The sequence below is a fragment of the Cervus canadensis genome, chromosome 14, assembly GCF_019320065.1.
Source record: "Cervus canadensis isolate Bull #8, Minnesota chromosome 14, ASM1932006v1, whole genome shotgun sequence".
NCBI classification, from domain to species: domain Eukaryota; kingdom Metazoa; phylum Chordata; class Mammalia; order Artiodactyla; family Cervidae; genus Cervus; species Cervus canadensis.
Window position 1 is genome coordinate 26,465,277 of NC_057399.1, and position 14,792 is coordinate 26,480,068.

Here is a 14,792-nt window from a genome sequence, read left to right on the forward strand (position 1 = left end):
GACACACTCCCCCTCAATACACATACACACACATTCAACACCATCATAGGGCCAGTGTTGCTCAAATTTCAGCAATTTGAGTTTCGTGTGGAATTTGAGCACCACCTAACTTTTTATTCACTTAAAAGTGGAAGTTATCTCATTTTTTAAAATCAGACACACCCTAAGCAAACAAGAGCTTGACTGTGCTGGCTTCATGTATTTTTCCTAATAAAATTTACTCAATAAAATAAATCCAGTCAATAAAATAAAGTACAATTAAATAAAATACCTCCAAGTATTATCTAGAATTTGTTACATACTTTCAATGATAAACATGCTAAACTTTGGAAATACCAGAGTAGCTTATGAAAATAAGGATATACACACTGTGTAGAATATAAGATTTTGTGTTAAAGGAATGTATTGTAAAGTTTCCATTGTATTTATTAGGATAGAAAATTATCAACTGTTACATCCACTCCCTTTCATTAGTTATAGAATCTGACTCCATACATTATTTTAAAAAGGGAGTAATAGGGCCATCTGTTAATGGGCTGAGTTTTCGTTTTACATATGAATTGGCATAAATCCCACTCTCGTCAAGCCAAGTGTTGATGCCAAATCTTTTGGAACCATCTAGATCTGTGAACTGAGAACGGCATTTTCTGTGGACAACTGAATAATCATCATCTTGACAAGGATCACCCTATGGGGCAGGAAAGATAATATTAATATTAAATGACTGAAATATGTATAAAGGAATGATTTCCAAAAGTTGATCTTTAATGTGTTAGTCTTATTATGATCAAAGGTTAATTTTCAAACAATTGATTAATATAATCTCTCAAATTAGTAATCATTTCTTGTATTTGGCTATTGCATTTATAAGTATTTCTAATTATGAATGATAAGTCTAATTAATGATTGTCTTATTTATAAAATTATAAATTATTATATGTGCAAAATTTTCTAAACCATAGATATACAGCATAAAGATCTATTTCTACATAAGACAAAAACAATTAAACTACCATTTAACATCTTTTATATTAATATAATTTTTCCAAAGACTAATATCTTGGGCTACATTTTTTTTTTGTCTTTTTTTTATATAAATTCATTTATTTTAATTGGAGGCTAATTACTTCACAATATCGTAGTGGTTTTGCCATACATTGACATGAATCCGCCACGGGTGTACATGTGTTCCCCATCCTGAACACCCCTCCCACCTCCCTGCCCATCCCATCCCTCTGGGTCATCCCAGTGCACCAGCCCCGAGTACCCTGTATCGTGCATCGAACCTTGATTGGTGATTCGTTTCACATATGATAATACACATGTTTCAATGCCATTCTCCCAAATAATCCCACCCTCGCCCTCACCCACAGAGTCCAAAAGACTGTTTTATACATCTATGTCTCTTTTACTGTCTCACATACAGGGTTATCATTACCACCTTTCTAAATTCCATATATATGTGTTAGTATACTGTATTGGTGTTTTTCTTTCTGGCTTACTTCACTCTGTATAATAGGCTCCAGTTTCATCCACCTCATTAGAACTGATTCAAATGAATTCTTTTTAATGGCTGAGTAATATTCCATTGTGTATATGTACCACAGCTTTCTTATCCATTTGTCTGCTGATGGACATCTAGGTTGCTTCCATGTCCTGGCTATTATAAACAGTGCTGCAATGAACATTGGGGTGCATGTGTCTCTTTCAGATCTGGTTTCCTCAGTGTGTATGCCCAGCAGTGGGATTGCTGGGTCATATGGCAGTTCTATTTCCAGTTTTTTAAGAAATCTCCACACTGTTCTCCATAGCGGCTGTACTAGTTTGCATTCCCACCAACAGGGTAAGAGGGTTCCCTTTTCTCCACACCCTCTCCAGCGTTTATTGCTTGTAGACTTTTGGATAGCAGCCATTCTGACCGGCATGAAATGGTACCTCATTGTGGTTTTGATTTGCATTTCTCTGATAATGAGTGTTGTTGAGCATCGTTTCATGTGCTTGTTAGCCATCTGTATGTCTTCTTTGGAGAAATGTCTGTTTAGTTCTTTGGCCCATTTTTTGATTGGGTCGTTTATTTTTCTGGAATTGAGCTGCAGGAGTTGCTTGTATATTTTTGAGATTAATTCTTTGTCCGTTGCTTCATTTGCTATTATTTTCTCCCATTCTGAAGGCTGTCTTTTCACCTTGCTTATAGTTTCCTTTGTTGTGCGGGTTATATTTTTAATAACTGCTATCAGGTCATACTTGCAAGTAAATGTCAAGCTGGAAGGTTCATCCTATGAGAAATTTACCTCAGTATAACCCAGTATAATATTTAAGGTATTTATCCTTAGAGTGGGCTTCCCAGGTGGTGCTAGTGGTAAAAAACCTGCCTGCCAATGCGGGAGACATAAGAGACACAGGTTCAATCCCTGGGTTGGGAATATCCCCTGGAGGAGGGAATGCAACCCACTCCAGTATTCTTTCCTGGAGAATCCCATGGACTAAGGAACTTGGCTGGCTATAGTTCACAGGGTCGCAAAGAGTCATACACAACAGAAGTGACTTAGCACACACGCATCCTTAGAGTACTTCATAAAAACTTCTATTGTAATAAAACAAGACACTATCATTGCCACTTCCCAAAGGAAATATTGATTCACTCAGATTACATCAAGGATAATGGCAGACAAGAAACATAAAGCCCCTGTACTGATTATCTAATTTCTGCTTTAAATTGATACTAATTTTAAAGCACTAGGACAAAATTGAAATTAAATCACCAAAACTATAAAACAATGAAAGAACACCAAAATAGTTCTAATCTTAGATAGGCTTTGTTGAAAACAATTGAAAATTCTAACCACATAATAATTATGGTGTCTATTTATTTACTGAGTGCCTATTATGGTCTGAACATGGTAGTTGGGTATAACTTTTAATCCACAACTGGCTCTGAAGTAGGAATCATTACTCCTACTTTACATGCAAGAAAATATCATTTGCTTAAAATCTCAGGGGAGAATCTAAAGAATGCCAGTGATTCAGCCAGGGCTTCAAGCTGTCTGCTTGTAAGACACATTAGCACACTAGCACCTTCATGAAATTCTTAATAATTCAAAGATAAAATATATAAACAATAAAATCTGAAAGCTACATAATATCCATGTCACTTTCTACATAGTTTTGGACTTTTGCTTTGTGTTGTTGGGGTTCTATTTCTTTGAGGTTTGTATGTTTGTTTTGGTTCAGATAGAGATCCTTTAAAGGAGATTAAAGCATCACTTGCCAAACTGCCCTCTAAGTAGGAAGCAGGATCTCCTCATTCCTACCCCTGTTGCAGTGGAACTGAGGAGAGCTTCGCATGTAAGTCAACACCTTCCTTTAGCATCTCCTAGGCAGAGAGGATGATACGTTTTGATGAGACGAATGATAAGAATAAATGTGATGTTTTAGGAGAAGTATTCTGGCAGCAGAAGGTGCTAAAGACTGAAGATGAAAAGGACTGGATCCCAGAGCTATGATTAGAAATGGATCTCAACAACTTACATATCATTAACTCATGGATGTATAAACAAAATGTGGTCTATTCACGCAATGAAATAATTTATTTGGCCAAAAAAAGAAATAAAATACTGGTAGTTCTATAGCATAGATGAACCTTGGAAATAGGCAAGTCCACAAAGACAGAAAGTTGCTTTGCCAGAGGATGGTGGAGGGGAAGGAATGAGGTGTGACTATTAATGAGTGTGATTGGATCAAAAGGCACCAAGATATGTGGCTAAACATTATTTGTGGGTTGTATCCAGATGAAACTAGCATTTAAATCAATGGACTCAATAAGATAGTTTGCCTTCCCCAATGTGGGTAGGCATCATCCAATCTGTTGAGGACCTGAATAAAAGAAAGGCTGAGAAAGTAAGAATTGGCCTGTTTTGCTTGATTGCTCGAGCTGAGATGTTGATCTTATCCTGCTCTTTGGTGCTTCTGGTTCACAAGCACTGGTTTCCCTAGGATTTCAGCTTTGGTTTGCTTCTGTAGAGAAACCTGACTGGTACACTGGGTATGTGGTTTCTTTGGGGGATGATGGAAATGTTCTGAAACTGACTGCGGTGATGACTGTATGACACTGGAAATATATTTAAAAAAATCACTGAATTGTACATTTTAAAAGGGTGAATCTTATGGCATATGAATTAAATCTCAGTAAATTATATCTCAGTAAGACCGTTATTTTTTACAAGTGGATAAGAAGGGGTGAACAATGCTGAAGTTAGGAAAACTAATTAAGATAATGTTTGTTGCCTGTTTTTGTTGTTGTTGTTGTTGCCTGCTAACACACATAAAACTGAATGTCTCCCATGATCAGAGATAGTAAACCAACCTCCCCACCCAAAAAAACCCTACACAACTGATCTGTAATATTTGACAATTTCTGTGTTGTCTATACTCCTACCATGGTTGATTTCAAGTGAAGTCAGTAGTGAACACTGAGTTGGGCAGACATGAACATACTCGCATCACGCAAACTTTAAGAGGTGACTCCAGCTCACCCTGAATCCACTTTTCTCATTTCCCATTAAGCAGCAGCCATGCAATGTAAGTAGATTAAGCCCCCTCTAGGTCTAGGGGCAGAATCCGATTGCCTAAGACAATCAGGATAATCTCACTCCACTCTCAATGACAGTGATTAGTTCAGTGTTAGACATGTGACTTCAGTTTGTCCAAACAGCTTAAAGCCTGAGACTTCTGTTCAAGGGTTTGGGGAAGAAAACATTCTTTTCTCACTACTGGATATAAATAAGGAAGCATCTAGCCCAGGCTGCTGTTGGCAGCCTGCCTACAATCAGTATAGCATGAAACAAAACCATAAAAAGGCAGATATGAGAGTCAGTAAAAAGTATAATGACATTGCTGTATCAATCCTTTCCTGAAGCCAGACTTTTCAAAAATATATGAGCCAATAAATTACTTTTACTGCCTAATCTAGTTTGAGTTGGTTTTTGTACAACCTACTAAAAGCATCCTATCTAGTATATACCTGAATAATCTGTAGTATTGGGACACTGAGGTACTGAGAGTTAGAGCAAGGAAATGGGTCAAAAACAAGGGAGATGGAAATATATAGAAAAGTAGGAGTAAAGGCAAGCAGTAAATTTCTGCCAAAGCATACACTCAAGAATTAGAAGGATGCAAACATGGAACAGGTGAAAAAATAAGGTTTTCAAAAATAATAACAAACTATTAGGAACCATGAGGGTATAATTACTATAAGGAAGCAGAATAAAGGTTGTTTTTCAAAGTTTAATACAAAAGGCACCAAACAGAATAGAAAAAAGCAGCTTCACCAACCAAGAAGGTCCTATATCAAAGGACCTTTTATATTGACTGCAGCTCATACCCAAGGCCCAGCTGAGATGTTGGGAGTTTTGGACAAGCAAGTAATTTGGCCTACTTTTGAAACTAAATATATAGAGAGGGAGTAATCATTTCAAAATTATTAGTAGTTTTCCCTTTTCTTTGTTATGTAACCACCCATTTTCCCACAGGGTGATCAAAATTTGTTTTAGAAAAAAAATGACAAAGAGCAAAGTAATATCACCTTCTAATGCAAAATACAGTTTTTCCTAAAGACAACAGCCTTACAATCCAATGCATACTCTTGAGGATTTTAGAATATCAATGACCATACCTGGAAGATTCAAATCATAGGTTTCTCCAAGTATGGAGAGAAAACATTCTTTGCCATGAAGCCTTAAACAAGAGTTGGAACAGAGAGTAGGAAAATACAGAGGAAGTTTGGGGCATTGTAGGAAGATGAAAATAAGGAAAAGCAAAGAAGGACAGGAGAAATAGTTGGTGCATTTCCCAATTTTCCCATCCGTAGACTTAAATCAGGGCTTCCCTGGTGGCTCAGACAGTAAAGAATCTTTCTGCAATGCAGGAGACCTGGGTTCAATCCCTGGGTTGAGAAGATTCCTTGGAGAAAGAAATGGCAACCCACTCTAGTATTCTTGCCTGGAGAGTTCCTTGGACAGAGAAGCCTGGCGGGCTACAGCCCATGGGATCAGAAAAAGTTTGACATGACTGAACAACTAATATTTTTCACACAGTTTCATAAGCTTCCCCAGTGGCTCAGTGGTAAAGAACCCACCTGCCAATGCAGGAGATGCAGGAGACGTGTCTTCAATCCCTGGGTCAGGAAGACCCCTTGGAGGAGGAAATGGCAACCCACTCCAGTATTCTTGCCTGGAGAATCCCATGGACAGAAGAGCCTGGTGGGCTACAGTCTATGGGGTCGCAAAAGAGTCAGACACAACTGAGCTTGCAGCACAGATTTGAACCAGATAGGGTCTTGTTGATATGGACAGAGAGAAGTACATTAGACACTTGAGAATAATGGCAGAAAGGCATAGGGGTCTCCTGGCCCTCATTTCTCATGAGATCTTCAAACAGACCACCTCTCATGCTGTTCTTTCATTTGCCTGGGGCACAGCCAAACCCAAACCAGTGAAGCAGCCTGGTCAGGCAGAGGGAGGCCTGGGAATCATCAGTCCTGAGGCATGTTTGGTATTCAGTGGCACAAACAAGACCCTGAAAGTAGTTGCAAGTCTGGAGAGAAGGTTCAACTGTTAGCTGCAGAGCTGAGCACTAAAGCTAGGTACTGAATGGGAATCACAGGCGGCTTCTGTGGGATCAACAGTATCTATGGAAGTGGAAATGAAGTTGAGTCATCTCAGACAAGCCATGAGGGCTCCAACCAAGCCCGGAGAAAAAGAATGGGAAATAGAAATACTCACAGACTATAGCCACTTATACCTGTAAGAAAAAGAGCAACCAGGTAGACTTGGGATATCATCCCAGAGACTAGATGTTGATGGAACAGCTACACAACAGCTCTTTGTGCCTGCATGGGCTTCTGCACGGCACGGTGACTGGGTTCTAAGAAGAAGGATGGCACAAAGAGAACAGGAGGAAGCTGCATTGCTTTTAAACAGCTACTCCAGAAATCATATAGCATCACTTTCATCACAGTCACAGTTCACCCAGATCTGGGGGGAGGTAACACGGACTCTACCTCTCAATGTGAAGAGTGTCAGAATCACATTGTAAGAGCACGTGCCATGGCAGCACATGTGGCAACCATCTTGGGAAAACAGCAATTTGCCACAGGGAGAAAAGTAGGGTGTGTTGGGGTTCCCAAGACCACCACTAGATTCAGTGACTTGCTCAGAGGACTCATGAAACTCAACATATAATTGTACTTGTGACTATGATTAGGGCTTCCCAGGCAGCACTAGTTGAAAAGAATCTGCCTGCCGATGAAGGAGACGCAAGAGACATGGGTTCAATCTCTGGGTCAGGGAAGATCCCCTGCAGTAGGAAATGGCAACCCACTCCAGTATTCTTACCTGGAAAATCCCATGGACAGAGGAGCCTGGCAGGCTACAGTCTGTGGGTCGCAGAGTCAGACATGACTGAGCACATGCACGCAAGCACGTGGCTATGCTTGATTACAGCAAGTTGATTCAAAGCAAAGTGAGCAAAGGGAAAAGGCACATAGGTTAAAGTCAAGAAAAAAAAAATAGGTATGAAAGTCTGAGACCAAGAACCTTCTCCCAGTGAGTCACACCAGATGCACTTGATTCCCTCCAGCCATGAGGTATGAGATGCTATCTACTGGGGAAGCTCATTAAAGACTCCAAGGCCAAGATTTTTCTTAGGGGCTGGTCACATAGGCACCCTCTGCCTAGCATAAACCAAAATTCCAGACTCCTAGAAGGAAAACAAGTGTTCAACATAAAGCACATTGTTTGTGCCAACAGTTTAGTAGACACTGTAAGCTACTTTTATTAGGGAATTCTTATCTCTACATGCCAACCAAAGGCCAACCTTGTAAGAAGACCTTTTAACAGATAACAGTCTCACTTCTTTTCTACAATTGGAAGTGGGAGAGGGTCTCTGAGAAAGTGAGTTGTTTTTTTTTTCCAAGAAAGATTAAATTTTCTTATAGGAGCTATTTAAATCATGGAATCAGATTAAGCTTTATGTTGATTGAGAATTAGTGTTTTTCCACTGGTGATGGGCTTAGGAAGAGGGGCCAGTGATCAGTTAGACATACTTCCTCTGCATATGTGAATTGCAGACAATTGTTAGAGTTTCAACACCCTAACATAACATCTAAATGATTACTCAACATCTATTAAGTGGGTTGGGAAGAAGTGTTTAGAAATTGTATATAGAAAGAGATTTGTGAATTATCTCACATTATTGGCTGATCCACTATTCTGGTGCCACACAGACTCTGAGTTCTGACAAAGTATTCTTAAGATAGGACTATCACTGAATTGTCTGAGTCTTCCGGATAGATGAGGGTAACTGAGAATTCATCTAAAGTGCTTAATAGGTGGGCAACAGAGCACAACAGCTTAAGCAGAGCTATACTAGAGGTGACATTTCACAAGAAGATTTTAGAGGACTTACTAACCTAACTGGGGATAAGGAATCGAAGATGCTCATACCTTCAAATCTGGATGTCTGATAGAGTTCTAACACCATTAAAAAGAATTAAAAAGACACAGAGATGAGGAGGACTTGTTTAAGGGGGCAAATGATGAGTCACTTCTCAGACATTTTTAATTAGAGATGATGTCAGTACAAAATGCTTATTTTAAAGGCAATGCTGTTAGACAGACGTCCTAGAGAGAAGTCACTGCCCTATGCACAGCAGTGATAATTGATTGGGTAAAATAGTGATAAAGAATATCACTAGGACCATGGATTATATTTGAATATGGACTCTGACTTTCATAATTATCCTGTATCAATTTTATGTGAGGCTGAAAACCTTACCATGGCTCTGTGTCTGTTATTAAGAAATGCACATTGAATTATTTATAGGTAAAGAGGCACAAAGTCTCCAATCTACTCTCAAATAGTAAATAATTGGTGACTCTAGGTAAAGATTATATGGGAGCTCCTTGTGCTGGTCTTATAAATTTCCTGTAAGTTTGAAATTATATAAAAATAAGTTACCCGTCAAAAGTGATGGTTACAGAGCCATGGGAGTGGATTAATTTTCTGAGATTATGTAAAATGAGAGGAGCAGGGTTCTGGGACCCAATTCTTGGGAATACTTACGGCTGGGTTCATAAAGAAGCCATGAAAGACAGAGACAAAAAGGCATGGAGAGAGCATTGCAAAGTCATAGGTTCTGAGGAAAGGGAGGGCACAAAGCAGGTAGTGGTAGCCAATGACTACTCACTTCCAAAGCAGCATCATAGATAAAACACAACCAACAATAAGAATCAATCTCTTGTCATCTTTGAGTGTGCTGTTTCAGAGAATGGTTGGGGAAACTGAAACATCCTGATAGAAGATGGAAAAAAGTGTCAGAGAAAGGAACACAGAGGGCAAACAAGCTCTGTAGCAACAGGAACTACTAAAGACCCAGCAACAGAATCACTGTACGGAAAATCTGCACTAAGGCTAATAAAGTTTTCTTTTTCCTTTTCTTCTCTTTTTCTTCCTTCTTCTTTTTAACAGATAATAGAAAAACGGGTTAGGATATTACAGAAGGGTCCTCTTGAGTGCCCAGCCAACCTTACTTCATTGTGAAAGACAAATAAGACATGGTTTTACCACCTACATCCGTAAAATGTATCAGTAAGTGATAGGTATCCAATTCTTAGATTCCCATCCTTTTCCCACCTCAATCCCATAACCTCTAAGCATCATTTATCTTCCAAGCCATTTTTTCAGGATAAAATGACATTGCCGTTTCTTAGTCAATCATATACCCAGTCCTTACCCATTTCTGTGGTTTCACTTATTTGATTTCATCCTGTTTTTTTAGGACTTTTTATTTTTCATAGTTTTATTTTTCAAGGTCATTTTCAGTTTTAGGCCTGACTTCTGCAATATCAATAATGCTACCTAATTTAATATCACTAGATAATTTGAGAGCAGTCTCAATTCCTTCATCTAGAGAGCTTGTCCATAAAAACACATAATGGGTTACGTTTCCTGCCCAAATCAGTCACTGCGAACTAACCTTGTGCCCACCATTACAGACAGCTATTAGCCACCTGGCATTCATACAGCAAAGATCATTCTTCCCTAGCATGCCTTTAAGCATCCTCATTTGGTGTACTCCATTTACTCTTTAAAACATACAGAGGCAACAAGCTTATTTATCTGAATGTCACATTGGATGGAATTAAAAGAGATATTAAAGTAGATTGCTGTGATATTTTGCTTAATTTCAGTATATATCATGTATAAAATTCTTCCCTACTTACATGTACTTACTCCCTACTTACAGGAAGACCTGTCTTCCCCTAATAAGGCTGTCTTCTAAGTACACACAGAGTGATGTGGGAAGAAAAGAACAATTCCCCTATGGCCAAAATTACTTTACTGCCTCTGGGAATCACAGGGCATAGGCATTTTAGACAGATTCCTTTGTTCATTTCCCTACATTACTTTTAAATTGATTTCATTTCTATTGGATATTTTTTCCCTCAATGATTGAATAAGAGTAACTGGCAAATGCAGCTGTAAAGAACATGCAAATAGTTGGATATATTTTTACTACCTATTTAAGAAACCTTTAGTATATCTTTTTATTTGGTAAAATTTACATAGGAGAAATATTTGTAACAAATAAAGGTATTCAACTAAAGAAAAATAGTCATGGGAAGTTCAAGGACATATAGACTGTGAATATAAGTATAAACATCTATATCATTAATGAGTTAGGGTTAGGGTTATCCCAAAGAAAAATATGGAGGTCTATATGAATAGTCACATCAAAAAATAACCTGACTTTTCAGTGCAGTTCCGTTGCTCAGTTGTGTCCAACTCTTTGCGACCCCATGGACTGCAGCATCCTAGGCCTCCCTGTCCATCACCAACTCCCAGAGTTTACCCAAACTCATATCCATTGAGTTGGTGATGCCATCCAACCATCTCATTCTCTGTCATCCCCTTCTCCTCCCACCTTCAATCCTTCCCAGCATCAGGGTCTTTTCCAATGAGTCAACTCTTCACATGAGGTGGCCAAAGTATTGGAGTTTCAGCTTCAGCATCAGTCCTTCCAATGAATATTCAGGACTAATTTCTTTTAGGATTGAATGATTGGATCTCCTTTCAGTCCAAGGGACTCTCAAGAGTCTTCTCCAACATCACAGTTCAAAAACATCAATTCTTCAGTTCTCAGCTCTCTTTATAGTCCAACTCTCACATCCATACATGACTACTGGAAAAACCAGCTTTGAAAAGATGGACCTTTGATGGCAAAGTAATGTCTCTGCTTTTTAGTATGCTGTCTAGGTTGATCATAGCTTTTCTTTCAAGGAACAAGTGTCTTTTAATTTTATGGCTGCAGTCACCATCTGCAGTGATTTTGGAGCCCAAAAAGTAAAGTATGTCACTGTTTCCCTTGTTTCCACATATATTTGCCATGAAGTGATGGGACCAGATGCCATGATCTTAGGTTTCTGAATGTTGAGATAGAGAGGATAGCTATGATAGATAGATTATCTATATATCTTATCTATCTCTCCATCTTATCTATGTGTCTACCCATCTCTATATCTAAATAAAGATCAATGAGAGAAGCTGGGAAAGCCTTGTGGAACTATATGAGCAACTGCCAAATGATCCTAAGGTTAAAGCTTATTGTTGTTGCTCAGTCGCAATTATGTCCAACTCTTTTCAACCACATGGACGACAGCATGCCAGACTTCCCTGTCCTTGACTATTTCCTGGAGTTTGCTCAAACTCATGTCCATTGGGTCAGTGATGCCATCTAACCAGCACATCTTCCATTGCCCTCTTCTCCTTTTGCTTTCAATCTTTCCCAGCATCAGAGTCTTTTCCAATTAGTCAACTCTTCACATCAGGTGGCCAAAATATTGGAGCTTCACTTTTCAGCATCAGTCCTTCCAGTGAATATTCAGGATTGATTTCCTTAAGGGTTGATTGACTGGTTTGATCTCCTTACAATCCAAGGGACTCTCAAGAGTCTTCTCCAACACCACAATTAGAAAGCATCAACTCTTAGGTCCTCAGACTTCTTTATAGCCCAACTCTCACATCCATGCATCCAGTCATGCATGACTACTCAAAAAACAATAGCTTTGACTATATGGACTTTTGTCAGCAAAGTGATGTCTGCTTTTTAATATGTAGTCTGGTGGTGGTGGTTTAGTTGCTAAGTCATGTTCGGCTCTTGTGACCCCATGGACTGTAGCCTGCCAGGCTCCTCTGTCCGTGGGATTCTACAGGCAACAGTACTGAAGTGGGTTGCCAGTTCCTTCTCCAGGGGATCTTCCTGACCCAGGAATTGAATCCAGGTCTCCTGCATTGCAGGCAGAGTCTTTACCAACTGAGCTAGAAGGGAAGCTCTTTGTCAAAACTTTCCTTCCAAGGAACAAGTGTCCTTTAATTTCATGACTGCAGTAATCATCGCAGTGATTTTGGAGCCCAAGAAAATAAAATCTTTCACTTTTCCCCCTTCTATTTGGCTTCCCAGGTAGCCCAGTTGGTAAAGAATCTGCCTGTCAATGCAGAGTATGTAAGAGACACGGGTGCAATCCCTGGGTCAGAAAGATCCCCTGGAGTAGGAAACAGCAGTCCAGCATTCTTTCCTGGGAAATCCCATAGACAGAGAAGCCTGGAGGGCTACAGTTCATGGGGTTACAGAGTCAGACATGACTCAACACACACATATTTGCCATGAAGTGATGGGGCCAGATGCAATGATCTTAGTTTTTGAATGCTGAATTTTTAAGCCAGCTTTTTCACTCTCTTCTTTCAACCTCATCAAGAAGCTCGTGTTAGTTCCTCTTCACTTTCTGCCATTAGAGTGGTATCATCTGCGTATCTGAGGTTATTGATATTTTTCCCAGCAACAGTGATTCCAACTTGTGATTCACCCAGTCTGCTATTTCACATGATGTACTCTGCATAGAAGTTAAATAAGCAGGGTTACAAAATACGCAGCCTCGATATACTCCTTCCCCAATTTTGAACCAGTCCATTGTTCCCTGTCTGGTTCTAACTGTTGCTTCTTAACCTGTATACAGGTTTCTCAGGAGACAGGTAAGGTGATCTGGTATTCCCATCCCTTTAAGAATTTTCCACAGTTTGTTGTGATCCACATAGTCAAAGGCTTTATAGCATAGTCAATGAAGCAGAAGTAGATGTTTTCTTGGAATTCCCTTGCTTTCTCTATGATCCAATGAAGGTTGGCAATTTGATCTCTGGTTCCTTTGCCTTTTCCAAATACAACTTGTATATCTGGAAGTTCTCGGTTCATGTGCTATTGAATCCTAGCTTGGAGGATTTTGAGCATTACCTTGCTATCGTGTGAAATGAGTGCAATTGTGCAGTAGTTTGAACATTCTTTGGCATTGTACTTCTTTGGGATTGGAATGAAAACTGACCTTTTCCAGTCCTGTGGTCACTGCTGAGTTTTCCAGATTTACTGGCATATTGAGTGCAACACTTTAACAGCATCATCTTTCAGGATTTGAAACAGTTCAACTGGAATTCCATCACCTCCACTAGCTGTGTTTTGTAGAGATGCATCCTCAGGCCCACTTGGCTTCGCATTCCAGGATGTGTGGGTCTAGATGAGTGACCACACCTTCATGGTTATCTGGGTCATGAAGATCTTTTTCGTATTGTTCTTCTGTGTATTCTTGCCACCTCTTCTTGATCACTTCTGCTTCTGTTAAGTCCGTGCCATTTCTGTCCTTTATTGTGCCCATCTTTGCATGAAATGTTCCCTTGATAAATCTAATTTTCTTGAAGAGATCTCTGGTCTTTCCCATTCTATTGTTTTCCTCTATTTCTTTGCATTGTTCACTTAAGAAGACTTTCTTATCTTTCCTTGCTATTCTATGGAACTCTGTATTCAGTTGCAAATATCTTTTCCTTTCTCTCTTGCCTTTCAGTTCTCTTCCTTTCTCAGCTATTTAGAAAGCCTCCTCAGACAACCACTTAACTTTCTTGCATTTCCTTTTCTTTGGGATGGTTTTGGTCACAGCCTCCTATACAATGTTACAAACCTCTGTCCATAGTTCTTGAGACACTCTGTCTACCAGATCTAATCCCTTGACTCTACTCATCACTTCCACTGTATAGTCATAGGGGATTTGATTTAGGTCATACCCAAATGGCCTAGTGATTTTCCCTATTTTCTTCAATTCAAACCTGAATTTTGCAATAAGAAGCTCATGATCTGAGTCATAGTCAGCTCCAAGTTTTGTTTTTGCTGGTTTATAGAGTTTCTCCATCTTTGACTTCAAGGAATATATATAATCAATCTGATTTCAGTGTTGACCATTTGGTGATGTCCATGTGTAGAATCATCTCTTGTGTCAGAAGAGGGTGCTTTTGCTATGACCAGTGTGCTCTCTTGACAAAACTCTATTAGCCTTTGTCCTGCTTCATTTTGTACCTTAAGACCAAACTTGCCTGTTACTGCAGGTATCTGGACTTCCTACTTTTGCATTCCAGTCCCCTATGATGAAAAGGACATCTCTTTTTGGCATTAGTTCTAGAATATCTTGTAGCTCTTCATAGAACCATTCAACTTTAGCTTCTGTGGCATCTGTGGTTGGGGCATAGACTTGGATTGTTACTGTAATGTTGAATGGTTTGTCTTGGAAATGAACCGAGATCATTCTGTCATTTTCTAGATTGTACCCAAGTGCTGCATTTCAGACTCTTTTGTTGACTTTGAGGGTTACTTCATTTCTTCTAAAGGACTCTTTCCCACAGTAGTGGATATAATGGTCATC

The 14,792-nt window shown here is 39.3% G+C and overlaps 1 protein-coding gene across 1 annotated transcript in view; it reads right to left on the reverse strand.

Annotated features, from left to right (window-relative positions):
- Window positions 1-408: 408 nt before the first annotated feature.
- CFAP95 (cilia and flagella associated protein 95) overlaps window positions 409-14,792 on the reverse strand; it is an 86,993-nt gene continuing 72,609 nt past the window's right edge. The window contains exon 6 of the mRNA XM_043486984.1: window positions 409-688. Within this exon, the coding sequence (XP_043342919.1) occupies window positions 497-688 (192 nt within the window). The 3' untranslated portion in view covers window positions 409-496. The remainder of the gene's footprint in view (window positions 689-14,792) is intronic.